Source organism: Camponotus vicinus, unplaced genomic scaffold, assembly GCF_025532165.1.
Source record: "Camponotus vicinus isolate PSW18456_S1 unplaced genomic scaffold, iyCamVici1.0 SCAF_9, whole genome shotgun sequence".
Taxonomy (NCBI): domain Eukaryota; kingdom Metazoa; phylum Arthropoda; class Insecta; order Hymenoptera; family Formicidae; genus Camponotus; species Camponotus vicinus.
The window spans coordinates 8,081,317-8,101,233 of record NW_028141981.1 but is presented as its reverse complement, the minus strand read 5'-3'; the positions used below and the strand labels follow the sequence as shown (position 1 = coordinate 8,101,233).

General features: G+C 38.7%; 1 protein-coding gene and 1 long non-coding RNA gene across 8 annotated transcripts in view; one reads left to right on the top strand and one right to left on the bottom strand.

Moving 5' to 3' along the window:
* Rhea (Talin_middle and talin-RS domain-containing protein rhea) overlaps nt 1–19,766 on the top strand; it is a 46,446-nt gene extending 26,680 nt beyond the window's left edge. For 4 of the 7 annotated variants that reach the window (XM_083109644.1, XM_083109645.1, XM_083109642.1 and 1 more), the window contains 13 exons: nt 662–854; nt 1,304–1,705; nt 2,287–2,557; nt 2,619–3,122; nt 3,450–3,547; nt 4,567–4,655; nt 5,461–5,919; nt 6,048–6,080; nt 6,326–8,139; nt 8,284–10,186; nt 10,262–11,008; nt 13,049–13,687; nt 14,004–19,766. In XM_083109644.1, the coding sequence (XP_082965770.1) occupies nt 716–854; nt 1,304–1,705; nt 2,287–2,557; nt 2,619–3,122; nt 3,450–3,547; nt 4,567–4,655; nt 5,461–5,919; nt 6,048–6,080; nt 6,326–8,139; nt 8,284–10,186; nt 10,262–11,008; nt 13,049–13,687; nt 14,004–15,590 (8,685 nt within the window). In that variant the 5' untranslated portion in view covers nt 662–715 and the 3' untranslated portion in view covers nt 15,591–19,766. Of the gene's footprint in view, nt 1–661; nt 855–1,303; nt 1,706–2,286; nt 2,558–2,618; nt 3,123–3,449; nt 3,548–4,566; nt 4,656–5,018; nt 5,042–5,460; nt 5,920–6,047; nt 6,081–6,325; nt 8,140–8,283; nt 10,187–10,261; nt 11,009–12,057; nt 12,631–13,048; nt 13,688–14,003 lie in introns of those variants that run through there. The other 3 variants (XM_083109643.1, XM_083109648.1, XM_083109647.1) reach the window with 3 other exon arrangements.
* Nucleotides 1–19,917, bottom strand: part of LOC145977235 (uncharacterized) — a 55,497-nt gene that overhangs the window by 17,544 nt on the left and 18,036 nt on the right. The gene's annotated exons all lie outside the window — the stretch shown is intronic.

The following is a 19,917-nucleotide window of genomic DNA, read 5'->3' as shown; positions in this document are numbered from 1 at the left end:
GGATAGAGATACTATCGCTTGGAGGAACTAAGATGGAGAGTGTTCCGCGCGAGCCGCGGCGAAGCGAAGGCCGTCTCGAGATCTCGAAGTTGGGCGCCAGATACGGTCTTTCACGTATCAGGCGTTCGCTAAAGGCCAAAATAACGCAAAAAACGCTTGCCTGATTCGCCACGGGCCGACTAGCTCACCTAACGGTAGAGGGGCAGGGTTTTTGGAAAAGTTATTTGTTCTATGCGAGGTTTTGGCAATTTCGAAATTCGACAATATAATATAATAAATTATATATAAACATGCAATGCATATTCTTTATTTTAATTTTTACGATAAAAAAATGAAAATATTATGCAAAAATGTTTATCTTACAAAAACTATTTAATTTTTTTCAGTATATTTGTAATCTAGCATTTGAAAATTAAGTAACCGAGTTTTTTCGTGTGAATAAAAGAGTATTATAAAAAAAACAATACAATAAGAAACTTATTTGCAATAGAAAGTTGCACAAAAAAATCTCCAAAATATATTTTCTTTCTGAAATTTTGAACAAAGAATGCCTGGAAGATCAGTAATTTTTTTTAAATTTGAGTAGAAAATATTGTCCTTCTCTATTATAATATTAATATTTTATTCACGTAATCTTATTTTACGCTATTGTTTTTTACAGTCAAGTGATTCTGGAGGTTTTCGCGCACGTAGAAGATCACCCCAGGCAATCGCAATGGCCACGCTATCCTTGCGCATCTCTATACCGGAGAAGAATGCCACCAAGATGATGCAGTTTGATCCTAGCACATCGGTATACGATGCCTGTCGCATTATCAGAGAAAAACTCGCTGAAGCCAGCAACATGGGTCAACGTAAGTATTCGACAGTCGAATAATTTATATTTGTATAGAAAATATTTTGTTAATTTGCGGTATACATATTTTTTTCCAAAATACGTATAATTTTTTCTCATGGAGATATATATGCAAGTTTTATTCAAAATTTTAATCGAATCATTTTAATATCGTCCATATAATACGGCAGCGAAGAGCAGTGCAAATAAAGTAAAATTCTGAAAATATGTCGGAATATTTCATTTATTAATTCATGCAATAAAGGAAGAATTGAAGAATCATACATCGAAATATAATCTACTTTGACAAAAATAATGGAAATTTTCAATTTATCACTGAAATGTTCTTTTATTCATATAAATGTATTAAAAATATTAAACACACATATGATAAAATGATATATCGTGTACCGAGAATCATAAAGGACACAGTTGCAAGATACCTTATCTGGTTTGTTATTTTTGTAGCAAAAGACTATGGCCTATTCCTCGCTGATGAGGATATAAAGAAGGGAGTTTGGCTCGAACCCGGACGAAACCTCGATTATTACATCCTGAGAAACGGAGATCTACTCGAATACCGTCGAAAGCTCCGTACTCTCCGAGTTCGCATGTTGGACGGGACGCTGAAGACCATGTTGGTGGACGACAGTCAACCTGTGGCAAATCTCATGGTAGTGATATGTACGAAGATAGGCATCACGAATCATGACGAGTATTCTTTGGTGCGCGAATTAGTGGACGAGGAAAATGATAATCAGAAACCCGGAAATTTCGGCACTCTTACGTTGAAGCGAAAGAAGGAAGAGAAGGGCGAAAGAGACGCCAAGATGGAACAATTGAGGAAGAAGTTAAAAACTGATGATGAAGGTAATAAGATTTCGAGTTTTTACTCATATTTAAACTTAGATTAAAAATTTCATCAATATATACAAGGTGAATCGAGAAACATAGTGCAATCGAGGAGGAAAAGAAGATGATTATACAAAGTAATTAAAATATAAAAAGATGTAATTTCCTTTTTATTAAAATATCAAGTTTATCTTGATATTTTGCACATATATTTTTTTTCATTTTTTTAAATAACAAATTATTTGAAATCGTTTTATTTTTTAAATAGAATATTATATTTTTATATTTGTATTTATTAATAATCATTAAAGATTCAATATGACATAAAATATTCAATAATGACATAAAATAATTAAAAGTAATTCAATTAAAAAAGAAACCTAAATTAACGTAAATTATTATTTTTCCAATTTTTAAAATCAATTCTCTCGAAAATGAGAAACCTGACACAAAAAAATTATACATTTTCTTCTTATACAAAGAAATCATCTTCTTTTTGATTGTAGTAATATTTCTCGACGTATTCTATATTACAAAAAATATCGAATGTCAAATATATTTTCGAGATGTATTCAAGTTTCGCGTTCATTATTTCACAGTTAATTGGATAGATCCAAGTAAGACTCTGCGCGAACAAGGTATAGATGAATCCGAAACCGTTTTATTAAGGAGGAAATTTTTCTTTTCGGATCAAAACATCGACAGTCGCGATCCTGTACAATTGTCGCTATTGTACGTGCAAGCGCGAGATGCGATTCTAGACGGTACACATCCGATTACGCAGGAAAAGGCTTGTGTTTTTGCCGGGATCCAATGTCAAATCCAGTTTGGCGATCATAAAGAGGAGAAACATAAGCCAGGTTTTTTAGAGTGAGTTGCGATTTTTCAATTCTATCAATATCAATATTTCACTTATTTTTCTTTTTTTTAGTCTTAAAGAATTCCTGCCGCAATCGTATGTAAAAGTCAAGGGAATAGAGAAGAAGATCTACGCGGAGCATAAGAAACACATCGGGCTGTCAGAGTTGGACGCCAAAGTCCTATATACCAAGACCGCCAGGTCGTTGAACACATACGGTGTCACGTTCTTTTTGGTAAAGGAGAAGATGAAGGGCAAGAACAAGCTGGTGCCGCGTTTGCTCGGCGTGACAAAGGACTCAGTCCTGCGACTCGACGAGAAAACGAAGGAAATTCTAAAGACGTGGCCGTTGACGACTGTGCGACGATGGGGTGCTTCACCGAACACTTTTACTCTCGACTTTGGCGACTACTCTGACCAATATTACAGTGTGCAGACTACCGAAGCGGAGCAGATACTTCAATTGATTTCCGGTTATATCGACATCATATTGAAAAAGCAAAAAGCAAAGGATCACTTTGGTATCGAGGGAGACGAGGGATCTACTATGGTAGAGGACAGCGTATCGCCTCTAAAGTGAGTATCTCTCACGTTATCAATACGTGTTAGCTCCTTTGTGAACACTCCGAAGCGAGACCGAGTAATAATCATCATTAAGACATTGTTAGAGCAATTATCAGTTCTCGACGAGTCCGACTCTCCGCGAAGCAATCGACTTACGCATTCAACGCGCATCATGTCTCGAGAATATTTCGCGTTAGTTTGATACGATCATGGAGGAGTTTCTAAGACGCCATGCAAATAAGCATATTCGAGCAGTTTCCAATTCTAACGAGTATTAGTCGGATTAAATAAGAATGTTAGGTATAACTCGATACGCTTTACATATATTTCGTTTGGCAGGGCTACCATCATGCAACACGAGACCAGCAATGTCGGTAAAGGAAACGTAGAAGCTGTCTCGGTTGCCATACCAGCTGTCATGAGGGCCGGAGGAGATGGTGAGTGTCTTACTGAAAACCTTATAGCATTTTACTTTACTCTTAAATTATTTAATATAGAATAATTAAGATTGTTCCTAAATAATATAATACTTTACTATGTTATTCAACAGTGATTATACATAATTATTAAACTTTCAAAGCATATAATGTAAATCACAGTGTACAAAAGTTTAATCTTTTTTTGCTAAAAGTTCCAAGAAATTTTTGCAATTTTTATTTACGCAAATTTGGATGTATACAGGCTGTTTCATAATTCGCGCTCAATAACTTCTCGATAAAAAATAGATCAAAAAAAACGAACCATTTTTTCTGCAATGCTTAACGAAGAAAGAATTAAATAAAATTCACTTCATCAGAGCCATTTGTTGAACGGATACATCTCCGTCGCGTGTTTGTTAGTGTGCACGATTACATACTATCCGGCGCGAGGTTTACGAATCGCGAATAATATGTCTAAAGAACGATTACTGAGATTGAAATTTATTTTATAATTTCTTTTTCATTAAACATTGTAGAAAAAAATGGTTCAGGACTTTTCGATTTATTTTTCATCAAGAAATAATGTAATTAATAGACGAAACACTTTGCATATATGGCAGCTTTCAAAAAGTTTATTAGTTTTGTAAATTTAAGAACTGTAATTTATTTAAAATTTTTATATCATAGATTTATATCATAGATTATGATACACTGGCTTTTTTTCTTAATATATTGAGAGGCAGAGATCAATTAATGATATTCTTTGCACGATTGAATCCTCGGGTCTTAGTTATTGATATGTATATGTTGTACATACATACACATTTTCACTTTGTAAATACACATTCAACAAGCTTCAAGCATTTGTCAAAGTATCGCTTAAATAATAAAATGGAATTATTAAATTCGTCTTTAGCTTTCGATGGAAAATTACTACATCTGAACGAACAGATTCGTAATATCGAGGACTCGATCGGGACATTCGATAATTGTAAATAAAACCATCGGATTAGAAAGGTGCATGATATGATTTGTAGGGGCCCGACCATACGGAACTGGTCACATAGGTGGTGCCCAGTACACGACCGTCAGCGGACAGGTGAACATCGCTCATGCCCCACCTATGGTAAGCTCTATTGAAAACCGTTGCTCTCAAGCTCATCTTGGATGTCGGTGTTTTTTAGTTGCTTGTTATAAATATATATCGCGCCTCGAGGTGTTGTAAAAATTGGTATTTTCGGGAATTTTGATGTAATAACGATAAGAGCGGACTATGTCGTACTACTTTGTAATTATGGACGATTTGTGATGTGTGTATATATTCATATACATACATACACATATACATATGCATACACATGTATACTTAGGATAGTATTATGCACTTTTCGCAAATCTAAAGTCGCACCGATGGAATCATTGTGTTGCACGAGCGAAGAGCGAAATTTTTTAAGGGACTAATAGACGGTTAAATTTATTTTCATGCTAGGCGCCTTCTATTGCGGACACAGAGTAGGTACATTACGATAACTTTTTCAGTTATCTGTTACTCTTGAGTTTATAGATCCCTTCGGTTTTAATTCTCTCGACTGATTTGTTTGCATTTCATGTTTCTCTCGCGGTACAGCGCTTACTGGTAAGATAAAATCTCTATATGCGTCATCAGCGCGATTTAGATGTTCTCTTATGATAGAGAATATTCATATTTCTCGATCGATCAGTAAACTCTGTATCGCCGCAACTATTCGTTGCAGTTTATGTATGCTTCGTTATGTATGCGCGTTATTTACATTTCGTTGATTAATTACTGTAAGCAAAATGTTGCGTTTCCAAACTTGCATATTTCTTTATGGCGAAAAAATATTATTTTTTATTAAAATCGGCTGTTGATTGTAGATAGATTTTTGTAATGTACAAATGTTCAAAATTAGGTCCAGCAAACTAAAGTGACATCCGTCCTATCCGAACCGCAACGTGCCTTATTGTCGACCATCAGCGCTGGTCATGAGGTGATCCATATCGCCGAGATGGAACTGTCTACGAAGGCTCAGCTGCCCGAACTAGGAACAGATCCAGCATCCTTGAAATGGATTGAACAGACAATCGATACCCACAAGCAAAATGTAGGCTCGCAGATCGCGGCGATGAACGCCGCGACCGCACAGGTGGTTACGTTGACTTCGGGACCAGCAGATGATGTCGATCATACCGCGGTGGGAGCCGCGATTACTACAATTGCTACGAATCTACCGGAGATGACGAAGGGCGTGCGAATGATAGCTGCTCTCATGGAGGATGACTCGTCTGGCGAGCGATTATTGGACGCCGCTAGAAAACTTTGTTCAGCGTTCTCGGACTTGTTGAAGGCCACAGAGCCAGAGACCAAAGAGGTGAGTTCATTGTGACAATAAAAGGAAAACTGCATAAAACAATATAACGTAAAGTTAGAATGCGTGTTTAATCTGTGTGATTGTGAAGTTAAATATTAAAATTTCAAATTCCTCCTTTTTTCCTGCAGCCTTTCTACATAACAACAACCTACGAACAATATGTAAGCACTAACATGCCAAGGCTTTGTAGCGCAGATAATATATATTTGCTTTCTTTACAGATTAATTTTTTTTCGAACCCTCGATCATTAAAAGATGCGTATAAGATTGTAATAACTTTAAAGAGAATTTTTAAGAGAATTTGTCAAATTATTATTTCCAATATTTCTTTAATTTTTTCCTTTTTATTTCTGCTTATATATATGTATATAAACATTATATAAATTAATTTTTATTTGCATTTTAGCCACGACAGAATCTCTTAAATGCGGCGTCACGAGTGGGCGAGGCGTCACATCAAGTATTGACAACCATTGGCGAAGAGGATGACTCGAATCGTGAGCTGCAAGACATGTTACTTGCGCTTGCCAAGGCCGTCGCCAATACTACCGCTGCTTTGGTACTGAAGGCAAAGAACATAGCAGCTACATGCGAAGACTCAGCTACACAGAACAGAGTAATATCGGCTGCGACACAATGCGCATTGGCCACATCGCAGCTCGTAGCCTGCGCCAAAGTGGTGGCGCCGACTTTACACTCGCCCGCCTGTCAAACACAACTGATGAATGCCGTGCGCGAGGTGACTAAAGCTGTAGAGCGTCTGGTTCAAGTCTGCAACGAGACATGCGGCGATGAGAATCTGCTGAAGGAATTGAGTATCGCTGCCAGCGAAGTCAGCCGCACTTTGAACGATCTTCTCAATCATATCAAAACTGCGACTAGGGGAGAACGCGCTAAGGAGTCCATTCAGGAAGGCGCGGTGGAAACCATTTTAGTTGCGACAGACAAACTGTTCGCCAGTACCGGTGATGCTGGTGAGATGGTGCGACAAGCACGAGTAGTTGGTCAAGCTACTGCGCAGTTGATTCAGAGTATTAAAGGTGAAGCAGAGAGACAAACGGATTCAGAGCAACAGCAACGGCTTCTGGCAGCAGCAAAACTGCTCGCTGACGCCACAGCCAAGATGGTGGAAGCGGCACGGCAGTGCGCCAGTAGCCCGCATGATGCAAGAATGCAGGATCAACTTCGCCAGGCAGCTGAGGAATTACGAGCTGCAACTACTGCAGCAGCGACTCCAGCATTACGCAGAAAACTCATTACACGCTTGGAGGCGTGCGCTAAACAAGCCGCGTCTACAGCCACGCAATGCATCGCGGCATCTTCCGGTGTCGGACATCACAACACGAATCCGGCCAGTCAGGAGGAACTTAACATGGAGTGTCGCACGATAGCTCAACATATTCCTTATTTGGTATCGGGAGTAAAAGGCACACAAGCACAACCAGACAATCCTACGGCGCAACTAAACTTGATAAATGCTTCTGAGCAATTCCTACAACCGGGTACTGCCGTGGTAAAGGCAGCTAGGGCCGTTTTACCAACTGTTACAGATCAGGCATCTGCTATGCAGCTAAACAATACTTCGCAGCAGTTGGGATCTTCATTAGCGGATCTAAGATCAGCGGTGACGCGCGCTAGAGAAACCTGCGGTGGATTAGAGCTTGACGCTGCGGAGGAATTGATAAATAGTTTGAAAGACGAGCTGGGGGAATTCTATCGCGCCGTCGAGGCTGCCTCGTTGAGGCCACTACCGGAAGAGACAACGGAATCTACTGCTTTGCGACTTGGCGCCACATCAAAGAATGTTGGATTTGCTATGGCACAGTTATTGTCCGCCGCCAAACAAGGTAACGAGAACTACACCGGAAGCGCTGCTAGAGAAACTGCGTCGGCCTTGAAAGACCTTACTTATGCCGTGCGCGGCGTAGCCGCTACATCTAATCAGCCGGAAACGCAGAAGAAAGTATTGATGACCGCCGATGATGTGATTCTGCGATCATTGTGCTTGGTTAAGGAAGCGCGACGTGTACTGAAAAATCCTGACGATCCTGAGAATGAGGCCAACTTAGCCGCAGTCGCCAAAGACGTCTCTAATTCGTTGAATAAATGTGTATCCTGTTTGCCCGGACAGAGAGACGTAGACGAAGCGATACGCAACATTGATGATATGGCTCAAGTGCTTAATATGAACGAGTTTCCACAAACGAGCAAGAGTTATGGGTAAATAGCTTTTTACATATTTTTTCCGTTTTAGAATGTTTTTAATTATTTCACTTATCCTTATCACTTGCCTAGAATAATTGCCATATAATAGATACATTCTATTTCAGTTTCGTTGTACACTTCGCTATTTTTACTTTGCAGACAATTACAGAGCGACCTCAATAATGCAGCCGCCAATTTGAACGACGCATCCTCGAACATAGTGTCATCCGTGCGGTCTCCCGTGCAACTCGCAAACTCGTCGAAGCAATTTACTAATGCTTTCGGTGATCTATTGGGCGTTGGCATGGAGATGGCGGGTCATACAATGATCGAAACCCGTAGCCAAGTGGTGGTGTCGCTAAAAAATGTTACTATGACATCCGGTAAACTCCTTGTAACTGCCAAATCAGTCGCAGCCGATCCCACTGCGCCAAACGCAAAGAATCAGCTTTCGGCAGCGGCACGCGCGGTCACCGACTCCATCAACTATTTAGTAGACGTGTGTACTTCGGCAGCACCCGGACAGAACGAATGCGACAACGCTATCAGGAATATTCAGTCTATGCGATCTCTACTGGACAATCCGAGCGAGCCTATTTCTGATGCATCGTACTTTGAATGTTTGGAAACTGTCATGGAGAAGAGCAAGAGCCTCGGTGATGGTATGACTGGCATTGCAAATTATGCGAAAAAATCGGAGCACGAGAACTTCTCTGTAGCGGTCCGCGGAGTTTCTTCTTCAATCTGTGGCCTGATCGAAGCCGCGGCTCAAGCTGCTTACCTTGCAGGAGTAAGCGATTCTACATCAGTAGCAGGTAAACCGGGTCTAGTGGACCAAGCGCAATTCCTAAGAGCAGCGCAGGCCATACACAGCGGCTGCCAAAGTCTTGGCAATCCAACCACTACACAAGAGCAAGTGCTTTCAGCCGCTACCATAATTGCTAAGCACACTAGTGCGCTTTGTAATGCCTGCAGACTTGCTTCCAGCAAGACTAGCAATCCGGTAGCTAAACGGCACTTTGTTCAATCCGCCAAGGACGTCGCCAATTCGACGGCGTGCCTTGTTAAAGAGATTAAGGCGCTCGATAAGAATTATTCTGATGTCAATCGCGAGAAATGCGCGGAAGCCACGAAACCGTTACTCGAAGCAGTCGACAATCTCTGCACATTTGCGAGTTCTCCCGAGTTTGCGAGCCAACCGGCTAAGATATCTATCGCGGCTAGAGTTGCCCAAGAACCGATCACTAGCGCTGGCAAATCCATTATTGACGGTTCGTGCGCCATGGTACAGGCTGCTAAGAGTCTCGCAGTTAGCCCGAAGGATCCGCCGACTTGGCAGCTATTGGCTAATCACAGCAAGAGTGTCAGCGATTCGATAAAATCGTTAGTGGCATCAATTCGCGACAAGGCACCCGGTCAGAAAGAGTGCGATGCGGCGATAGAAAAGCTGTCAGCACGCATACGTGAACTTGATGCTGCTTCGCTAAGTGCAGTTTCGCAGGCACTGGTGCCGCGCCGTGAGAACACCGTACAAGGATTCACCGATCAAATGGAGAGCAGCGCGAGCGAACTGCGCGAGAAGCTGGAACCCTTGCGCACTGCAGCCAAGTACGAGGCGGAAAACGTCGGTCATGCCGTCAATCAGATCGCTCTTTATTCGGAGCCGCTCGTCTCTGGTGCAATCGGTGCCGCGTCCAACATGGTGCATTCGAAGCAGCAAATGGTGCTACTGGATCAGACGAAAACTGTGGCCGAGTCAGCATTGCAATTGATTTACGTTACGAAGGAGTCCGCTGGTAATCCAAAGGCCATCGCACTGCATTCCGAAGTGGATGAAACTGTCGAATCTACTAAAGACGCTCTTCAAGAATTACAAAATACTCTCGAAACTATATCTACGTCCGCGGGCATCGTCACCGGCCTGATCGATACGATTTCCCGCGCGATGGTTAGACTAGAGGATCATCGAATGTCTACTATCGACACCGTGGATTCTTATGTGGATTATCAAACAAGAATGGTTGAAGCTGCTAAAGAGATTGCTCGCTTGGCGCAAGAAATGGTAAACTTGTATCTAATATTATAAAATATATAATATATAATGTTCTTGAATTGTACACTCTTCTTTTATTTACAGTCGACTAAATCTAGCACCGATGTGGCCAGATTAGGTCCCTTAGCAGTCGACATATCGCACAAATACACTCAGCTTGCTCGCGACACTTCTGGAGCGTCCGCAGCCGCATCCAATGCTGATGTGTCCGCTAAACTTCGTACCGGTGTCCAAGAACTTGGCCGGGCGTGCGCAGACATCGTCCGCACTGCTGGCACCTGTCAGATGTCACCCGGTGATGCTTATGCTCAGCGGGAGATTGCGGAACACAGCAAAATCGTAACCGAAAAAGTATCGCAGGTATTGGCTGCTTTACAGGCGGGTTCACGCGGCACTCAGGCATGTATTAATGCTGCCAGCACTGTTTCCGGCATTATTGGCGATTTGGATACCACCATCATGTTCGCTACTGCTGGCACTTTACATGCCGAGAACGAGAACGACACATTTGCCGATCATCGCGAAAATATACTGCAGACCGCCAAGGCACTAGTAGAAGATACAAAGACGTTAGTCGCTGGGGCAGCATCCTCTCAGGAACAATTAGCAGTTGCAGCGCAGAATGCGGTATCGACCATCGTTCAGCTCGCCGAAGTTGTCAAGTACGGAGCGGCTAGTCTGGGCAGTCAGAATCCGGAGGCCCAAGTAATGTTGATTAATGCCGTGAAAGATGTCGCTTCCGCACTTGGTGACCTTATACATGCTACTAAGGCTGCCAGTGGCAAGCCCATCAACGATCCTAGTATGGCGCATCTTAAAGATTCCGCTAAGGTAATTCGCTTTCACGCAAAATCTTTTCCATTTTGCTTCTGTGATCAATCGTTAGTTATTGTTTTAACAACGAGAATGGAGTTTATCGCACATTGTCGCTTGAGATTAACCATCTGCCTTCACTGGAAGAAGCTATTTATAATGAAATGAGGAGATAAATCTCTATGATAATTTTCAAAAGAATAATGCTTAAACAATTAATTCATATTGTGATATATTAATTTAACGAAGTATTCTTTGAAGACTAATAAAATATGATATTCTAATGAAATCCGTATAATGAGAATTTCTCTAATTGATTAATTTAACGAAATTAATAATATTTTCAGCGTAATAGAATATACATCCTCGACTTAATTTTCACAGAAATCTTGTGAGATGAAATTATAAATCCCCTATATATATCAAAATGAATGTGAAGACTAATAACAAATTTGCATAATTTCGATTAATTTGCCGAGTTTTAATAATGTTTTAATAATTTATTTTAAACATAATCATAGCGAATGCATATCCTTCTTAGACATTTTTTTGGGGTGGACTTTAATCGACTCATTTTGACGAATATTTGCCTTCGTATTTGCCTCTCTAATCGATTTCGTTTTCATTCTACTAAAATCTCCTTCACGTAAAACAATAGCATTCATCATCCTCATTCTCGATCGTACGAAATTGTAGATACATAGGGCAAGAGTACCTCCAGACCAAAATATATATATATGACTGCTATTAAAGTCCACCTTGAATCGCTCTCCCCACGCTCAGCTTCGTATTTCTATCTTTCTATATGTATAACATATGCCGGATGCGTTTTATCTGGCGGAAAGTGGCATTTTTGTTAAAAAGAATATGCTGTTTTGTTTAATGATTCTCCGCCTGTTTTGTATACGCTTCTTCTCACCCCCTTTCGAGGGATCCGAGCGATATATAATGAAAGCAGTAGCAGTAGCGTAATTTATCTGTATCTTGAATGTTTCGACGATGCACATGGTGGACTTTAATAATACGAGTCTCATATTGACAATTTTGGTCTGGCCGATCCCGGATAGGTTTTAGAGAGACAGCTGCAGCAGCAGTTTGTGCATCTGAGCGACATCGGCGGCTCGGAATCGGAATGGTTCGTGTCCGATCAAGAGGAGGAACTAATTCGTCTACTCTCCACTTCCGAGAGTTCTCAGCCGACACAACGGACGTCCGACTTAGTGTTACTTATGTAGCCATGTTTTTCGCCCCTCGTCATTTTATTTTTATCGTAATCTTGCATAAGTTATATAGCATGTAGCTGAAGTATATATATATATATATAATTTACGTGTGAAATTTTTTACGTAGAAAATATGGTATAATTGTTAAAAATTGTTAAAAATTATATAAGGTATCAGCGAGAGATGTCTAGTAGTCGGTAATTATCAATGAGATTTATTTGTTAAAATAGTTATCATTTCTAGCATTCGTTGATATGAAAACAGCTGTTATAATTTAATACTTGAAAATAAATCCCAAAATATTCAGGGCCACATAAAATCATCTCAAAATTAACATATTTTATGTAAATATTATGATAATCAAAATATTTTTTTGCTTTTTTTTTAAAGTGGTACATTAAAATGATTTTATGTCGATTTTCTTCGTTAGCGATCTACATACTCTTTTCGCCGAAGACTATATTTCAATTTAATTTATATCATTTTATCATTCGAATCGTCCTTAGGTACGTATATTCTATTCACAGCGATGCATTTTGACTATTAACAGTCTTCTAGTTGATGCTTCTGCATAATTTTTTGCTTATTGTTTCACCGTCAGATCATTAGATAGGCACATGTAACTACGACACGCGCAATAGGCACTAATCTTACTTATGTGTTAACACGTTACGATAGTAGTATTTGCATTTTCTTGTATTTGTTCATTATTTTAAGATCATCACTAAAAACTTAATACTACTAATTCTATTCTGTTTCTCTAGATATCAATGTTACAAGTGTAGAAACGATTTGTATATAATTAATGTACTTATACTGTTCTAATCTTCTTCAGGTAATGGTGACCAACGTGACGTCGTTGCTGAAGACAGTTAAAGCTGTGGAGGATGAGCACACGCGTGGCACCAGGGCACTGGAATCTACGATCGAGGCTATAGCACAGGAAATTCGAGCACTCAGCAGCTCGGAGATTCAGAAGAGCAACGTGACCCCAGAGGATCTTGTACGCTGTACGAAGAGCATTACTCTATCGACGGCGAAAGCGGTCTCCGCTGGAAACAGCTGCAAGCAGGACGACATCATTGCTGCCGCCAACATGGGAAGAAAGTCTATCAGTGACATGTTAACGATCTGCAAAAGTGCAGCCTACAATTGCGCCGAGACCGCCGAGCTACGCGATCGTACTCTTCAAGCGGGTCATGATGTCGCCATCAATTATCGAGAATTACTTCAAGCTATTCTGCAAATATCATCTAGATCGGGCGACGCCAAACATACTTTACCAGCAATCTCTCGCAAGATTGCGCAGAGTGTGACGGAGCTGGTGGCAGTGGCGGAGCTATTGAAAGGCAACGACTGGGTCGATCCTGACGACCCTACGGTGATTGCAGAGAACGAATTGCTCGGTGCGGCCGCCAGTATTGACGCAGCCGCCAAGAAATTGGCTAGTCTAAGACCGAGGAGAAGCATTCAGGTGAATTTTCAATTATTACATAATGATTATTCGTAATGCAACAGGTACGAATAAACATCGTTCCGATTTCCGCGAGATATGTTTGATTTTCTTGGTCGTTGTGAATGATCGACCGAGAATCGAACATATTATTACGGCGATCGGGGAAGTCAACTTTCGCAGCGGGTAAGTTAATTAAAAATTAACAAAAAATTCCACAATATCATTAATTATTCGAATTAATAAAAATTATTTTTCAAAAATATTAAAATATTCCCAGAAAGATTATTAAATTGCATTTCATTTTTTAATGCGTGCATTCTCTTATTTTTTATAGGAAACTAACGAAGACATGAATTTTGATGAGATGATTCTGGAAGCCGCCAAATCGATTGCCGCTGCGACTTCAGCCTTAATAAAAGCTGCTAGTGCCGCTCAACGGGAACTCATCGCGACTGGCAAAGTGTCACGCACGCCGTTGACCAGTTCCGACGATGGTCAATGGTCCGAGGGTCTCATTTCGGCTGCTCGAATGGTGGCAGCTGCTACTCATAGTCTCGTGGAATCCGCGAACGCTCTCGTTCAAGGCGTAAGTTCCGAAGAGAAGTTGATCTCCAGCGCTAAGCAGGTTGCCAGCAGCACGGCGCAACTGTTGGTCGCTTGCAAGGTCAAAGCCGACCCTGACAGCGAGAGCACGAAGCGCCTACAGGCGGCCGGTAACGCCGTAAAACGTGCTACCGATAATCTCGTTCGCGCTGCGCAACAGGCTATTCAGCAGGAGGAGGACAGATCGTTGGTCCTGAACCGCCGTATGGTGGGCGGTATCGCGCAAGAGATCGACGCACGCTCGGAGGTGTTACGAATTGAGCGCGAGCTGGAGGAAGCCCGAGGCAGACTTACCGCTATTCGTCTAGCCAAATACAAGAACCGGTCGGATCTGACCGATGGTGATGGTGACATAGCGGCCGAGCAGAGCGGCTATCAAAGCTATACCACCCGATATGAGACAAGGGCATATGAACCGCAAACTACACCCTCGCCTATTCAAACGATGAATCACACACTAGACCAGCTTCAATCTTCCACGCAACACATCAGTCATCAATTCGGTGATCGACAGAATCTGATCAGCCCAGAGAAGGTACATTCGACACAAAGCACACTCGAGAGAAAGATGAAGGACAGTCAATATCACCGATCCATCATGGATAATCAGTACGGATCCTTGGACAGAAAGTACACTATCGACGGTCATCAAGAGAGGAGTCCGTACATCGTCACTGAAAGGAAGATTATAACAGACAATTCTCCCGGTCAGTATAGCTCGATCGAACGGAGAATCAATCAGGAAAGCTACATCGCGGAAAAGAAGCACGCAGACGGGATCGCTTCGTATGTGCCGCCACCGCCGCCTCAACACATCTTGTACTCGCCGAAACCTCCTTCGATCATCCCCAAAATTATTCAAGAGCAAACTCCCAGTGATCCAAAGTCTTTGCAGGATCAGCAGAAATATCCGACCGATCGGTTTTCTAGCGTTAGCCCGATGAGTACGTTCCGTTCCGAGAAGCAAGTGGACACTCAGCGATTCGGTAGCAGCAGTGTTCCGCAGCATCAAACCTTCAAGAATATTGAAAATAAGGTCATCCCTGGCGGGAGAATCGAAACTATCACAACGAAGACGTACACATCTATGCCTGGCAAGAGCAGCAGCTCCAACTATGAGGCTGCAGAAGAGATCAAAGAGTATAAAACATCTGGCAACGATCTATCATCGTTCAAAAGTTTCGACAACGATACCGTCGAAGAACGCACGATGAAGCAGTCGATGCACAAAGTCACGGAGAAGAAAACCGTCACCATGACGATGTCGAGTCGGCAAGAATCCAACACGAAGACCTTCCGTTATGAGGATAAGCAGTGAAATCGAAAATAACAAGACGAAGTCCGCTCGCGTGGTAATCGTCTAGAAATAATTTTAAGAAAAGTGACCCGTCTAATTCGTATGGCTTAAAAGAATGCACTATAGAAACGTGATAAGATATAGCGCAAATTTGTTTTAACAAAATAGTCTGTCAATTAAAATCAGTAGTATATGCAGCTTTTCTACCGATATCAGAATGAGAAAAATTCGACAGTGATATTTGATGTATTTCACAGGAATAATGTTCAATCTTGCTGATATTATGCGTACAATTTATCGTTTCGATGCAAAAACGAAGAGAAACGACAAATTATTTATACGTAGAAATGAATATAGAAAGTGCCCTTAGATAAATATAACAGTGCTTTCGATCTGTAGCCTTACGAACTATGATAGCTGTATACAAACAATAATTTTACGATGACGAATATTGAGATTGCACGTAATATTACATATTTCGGAAATATACGAGAATAATTAACTGTTCGCCTCTGTATTCGCGCAGTAAGATTTTTTTCGCTTACCGTACTTCTCGAAAATATTTAGACATATGATAATCACGCTTGGTTTAAAGTAGAATTTAATTTTATGTTTACTCATTTACGGGTTAAGAAAACCACGAATTAACAAGAGAAGCAACATATCATTTAATTTTATTAATTTTTTCGATGCCGCGCGGCGCCAATATCGGCCCGGCGAAGCACTGCTACTATTAACACTTTCCGCTCGATTAACTCCTTTTCTTCCCTTTCCATTCTGGCGTCTCTATTTATTCCGAATATCTACTGCTGTCGCAACACTCTTTTTTTCTATCTATTTCAATCCGACTCTTATTACAGTTTCTTCTAGTGTACGATCTACGTGCCTGTAGGCGGTGGCTCGTTTTCGATGAATTTATTAACATAATAAAGCTCATATTCGCGCGAGTCTAATTAGACTTCCGTGAGTGATCGATTAGTGCAATTGTTAGTCTCCTTTTTTGCGAATAGACAAATGTTATTATTATATAAATATTCGTAGTATATACGAAAGTTGGGAAATCTCCGCGATGTCTAAAGCTAAAGGTTTCCAACAAGAAAAGTGCCTAATAATAAGTTCAATGAGCTGCCGCTTCCTTTCTTAACGTAGCGATCCTATAGGAAGTTTCTAATATTACCAAAAAATCGAATGCTTTATTAATATGTTTATAATGGGATATAGATATACCGAGAGCAAATGGCTGACATCAAAGCTCTTCTTCCAAAGCGATACGCGTGTTTGTTTTCTTTTTTTTTTTCTATCGTTGTGTACCTTTTAAGAGCATCAATTGCGAGTTTGTTTTTAAATTCGCACAAACCGATATTTCAATAATAGCGAGACACTTAACATTCTGTTAATTAGTCTTGTCAGTTCTGCGTCTGCATTGTCATTGTATTATAAAGCGAAACATGGAAGAATCATCAATCTTTATTGGATAATTGTCGAATTTAGGCGAAAATTGTGAGATTAGAGACGCGTAAAGAAATCGAATATTAATAACGCGTGTATCGCGATCGGTTTGTGCGGATTTTTGTATCTGAAGGAATGTGCCATGATATATTATGAATGTACTGGAAGATAATGTGAATTATACAGGGTGAATCAAAATTCGCGGATTTGGAATGCACGGCATGATTGTTCGTATCAAAACGAACAACTTTTTTCTCTGGAAAAATTGCATCTGAACATTATTTTTTACATGAGAGCAACTTTAAATTAACGAATAAACGCTTTAGATTACGCTTGAATTAGGGCACGCACGGCATATGTGGCATTTGAGCGTGTATTTGACGCTATTTTACTATTTCGCTAAAAGTTTTACAAGAATTATGCATCTAAATATCATGCATATTTCTTGTGAAACTTTTAGCGAAATAATAAAATAGCGTCAAATACACGCTCAAATGCCACATATGCCGTGCGTGCCCTAATTCAAGCGTAATCTAAAGCGCTTATTCGTTAATTTAAAGTTGCTCTCATGTAAAAAATAATGTTCAGATGCAATTTTTCCAGAGAAAAAAGTTGTTCGTTTTGATACGAATAATCATACCGTGCATTCCGCATCCGCGAATTTTGGTACACCCTGTATAATAATGTATACACACATAGATTATATATTATATATGTTATATGCGAAATGTTCACATATATACAAGATAACGTAATGATTTTTGCGATTAAAATAATGTTTTTCGTATATTTTACGTTTTAACAGTTTATAATTGACTATGTAGAGAATATTTTTATACATAGTACATATAGAGGCTGCATCTGCGCGCGAGATATCTGGTTCTAATACTGGCTCAATCCTAGTATCGGCGTTTTCTAGTGTCTTCAAAGTGTCTACTATCAGCAAAGTGCAGATATTCTTCCATAAAATTAATAACGAATCTCTCGGAAAGACCCGTCTCTTTAAAAAAAAAATAGTTTTTTTGCACGTTTCTGAAAATTATCCGCTTTCTCATTTTAGTTTCCGTTCGCCTCTGTTTCTAATTGTATTACTGCTAATCGTTCAGTAAATGATGTACTCGATTTAATCAATTATTGTTGAACAGGATGTGTTTGATATAATTAATTATCGTTGAACAGGCTCAAAGTAAAATCAGTCAAAAAAAAAAAATTTAAAAACGCTAACATTTTCTTTGCTGTGATTCATGATTGAAAATTTATAAATTTAGTAGCTTTAGGATTATATCGTCGCAAGAACTCTACATCCTTTGTGTAAAAGTTATCACAACAAATTTTATTAAATCGGATACTTTTAAATATACATATTTACATATTGAATGTGAATTTAAAACAATTTATTCATTTGTTTAAGTGCAACGTTAATTATTTTAAACAAATTTTGTAAATTTCTTGGATTATATATAAATATTACGCAGATTTTTTACGGAATGTTACAAGATACGACATTATGTTGACATTTTTAAATCGCTCTTTTATCTATTATCAATCTTGATTACATGTTACGAAAGATATTATCATTATTATTATTATGGTTTGTATTATTAATCTTTTTACGCCATTATATCATTGAATCTAAATGTTTATACTCACATATATATATATATATATATATATATATATATATATACATATATACATACAGACGTAATCAATAAAGAATTTCTAACATTTGTTGTTTGTTATTTTTAAAAAATTTTTCAAAGATATCTTTTGATCTACATATTAATTATTTAGAAAAACAGTTTATTAACGAATTGATCGAAATTTTTACGAGCTAATTATTGGATTAATTTATACGATGTTTTTAGTAGATAGAAAGACACAAAGAGATGAATTTATGCATATTGTTTCACAATTATTTGCATATTTATTGGAGTTTGTTCAATTTTTTTACTCGATAGAAAGATATATAAAGAAATAAACATATACATAATTTTGATACAAGAAGATGTGTGATTGATCTCGTAAGAATAAAGATTAATGCGGGATTAAACACGTCAATAATAAAAATGAGAAACTTTGATATTTAAAATTACAATATAATAAAAAGAAATAATATGCATAAATTCGTAGATTAATACTGTCGAATTTCATATAATAAAATGCTTTGTATTATAATTAGTTTTATGAATATTTATAAAATAATATTCTTTCAGAAGAGCATTGTTTTTTTTACTTACATATTTGCCACATAACTTTAAAGTGAAAAACAACGCAATAAATTGCAATTTCATTTTCTGAATGTGCTATTAAAATAAGAGTATAAAATAAGGAAAATTCTACAATATTGTACATTATTTAATTCCAGCGAGTTCATAAAATAATTTGATTATAAAAGACTTTGGTAGAAGTGATGAGATAATGAGGCTGAAATAAATTACGTTTTTCTAAAATAAAATAGAAAGTAGCTTAGTTGTCTTTAATTTTGTTGTAAATAATTTGTAATCTGTTTCTGATTTAAATAATGTTCGATGGGATTGCATATGTTAATTTCATTGAAAACATTTTAATTAATTTAACATATGTATAACCTTAATCCATATATAATTCGTATTGGTATTATTTATAATTGATCAGAGAAGTTATTTTTGTTTAATGTGTTTTTCAAAAGATAAAAGTATTCAAACAAATCTGAAACAATTTATGCTTTTTTTGATCCTACTAAATAAAGGCTAAAATAATAAATAATTTGCTTCAATGTGTTTTTATTGCAATGTATTTTTATTGTTCTATATATATAATTGAAAGCAAAACTTTTTCGACGTGAAAATTGAGACTCTAAATGACAAAAATGGTAAAAAATGTGTCATGTTAATTAATTAAGTTGCCATGTTAATTA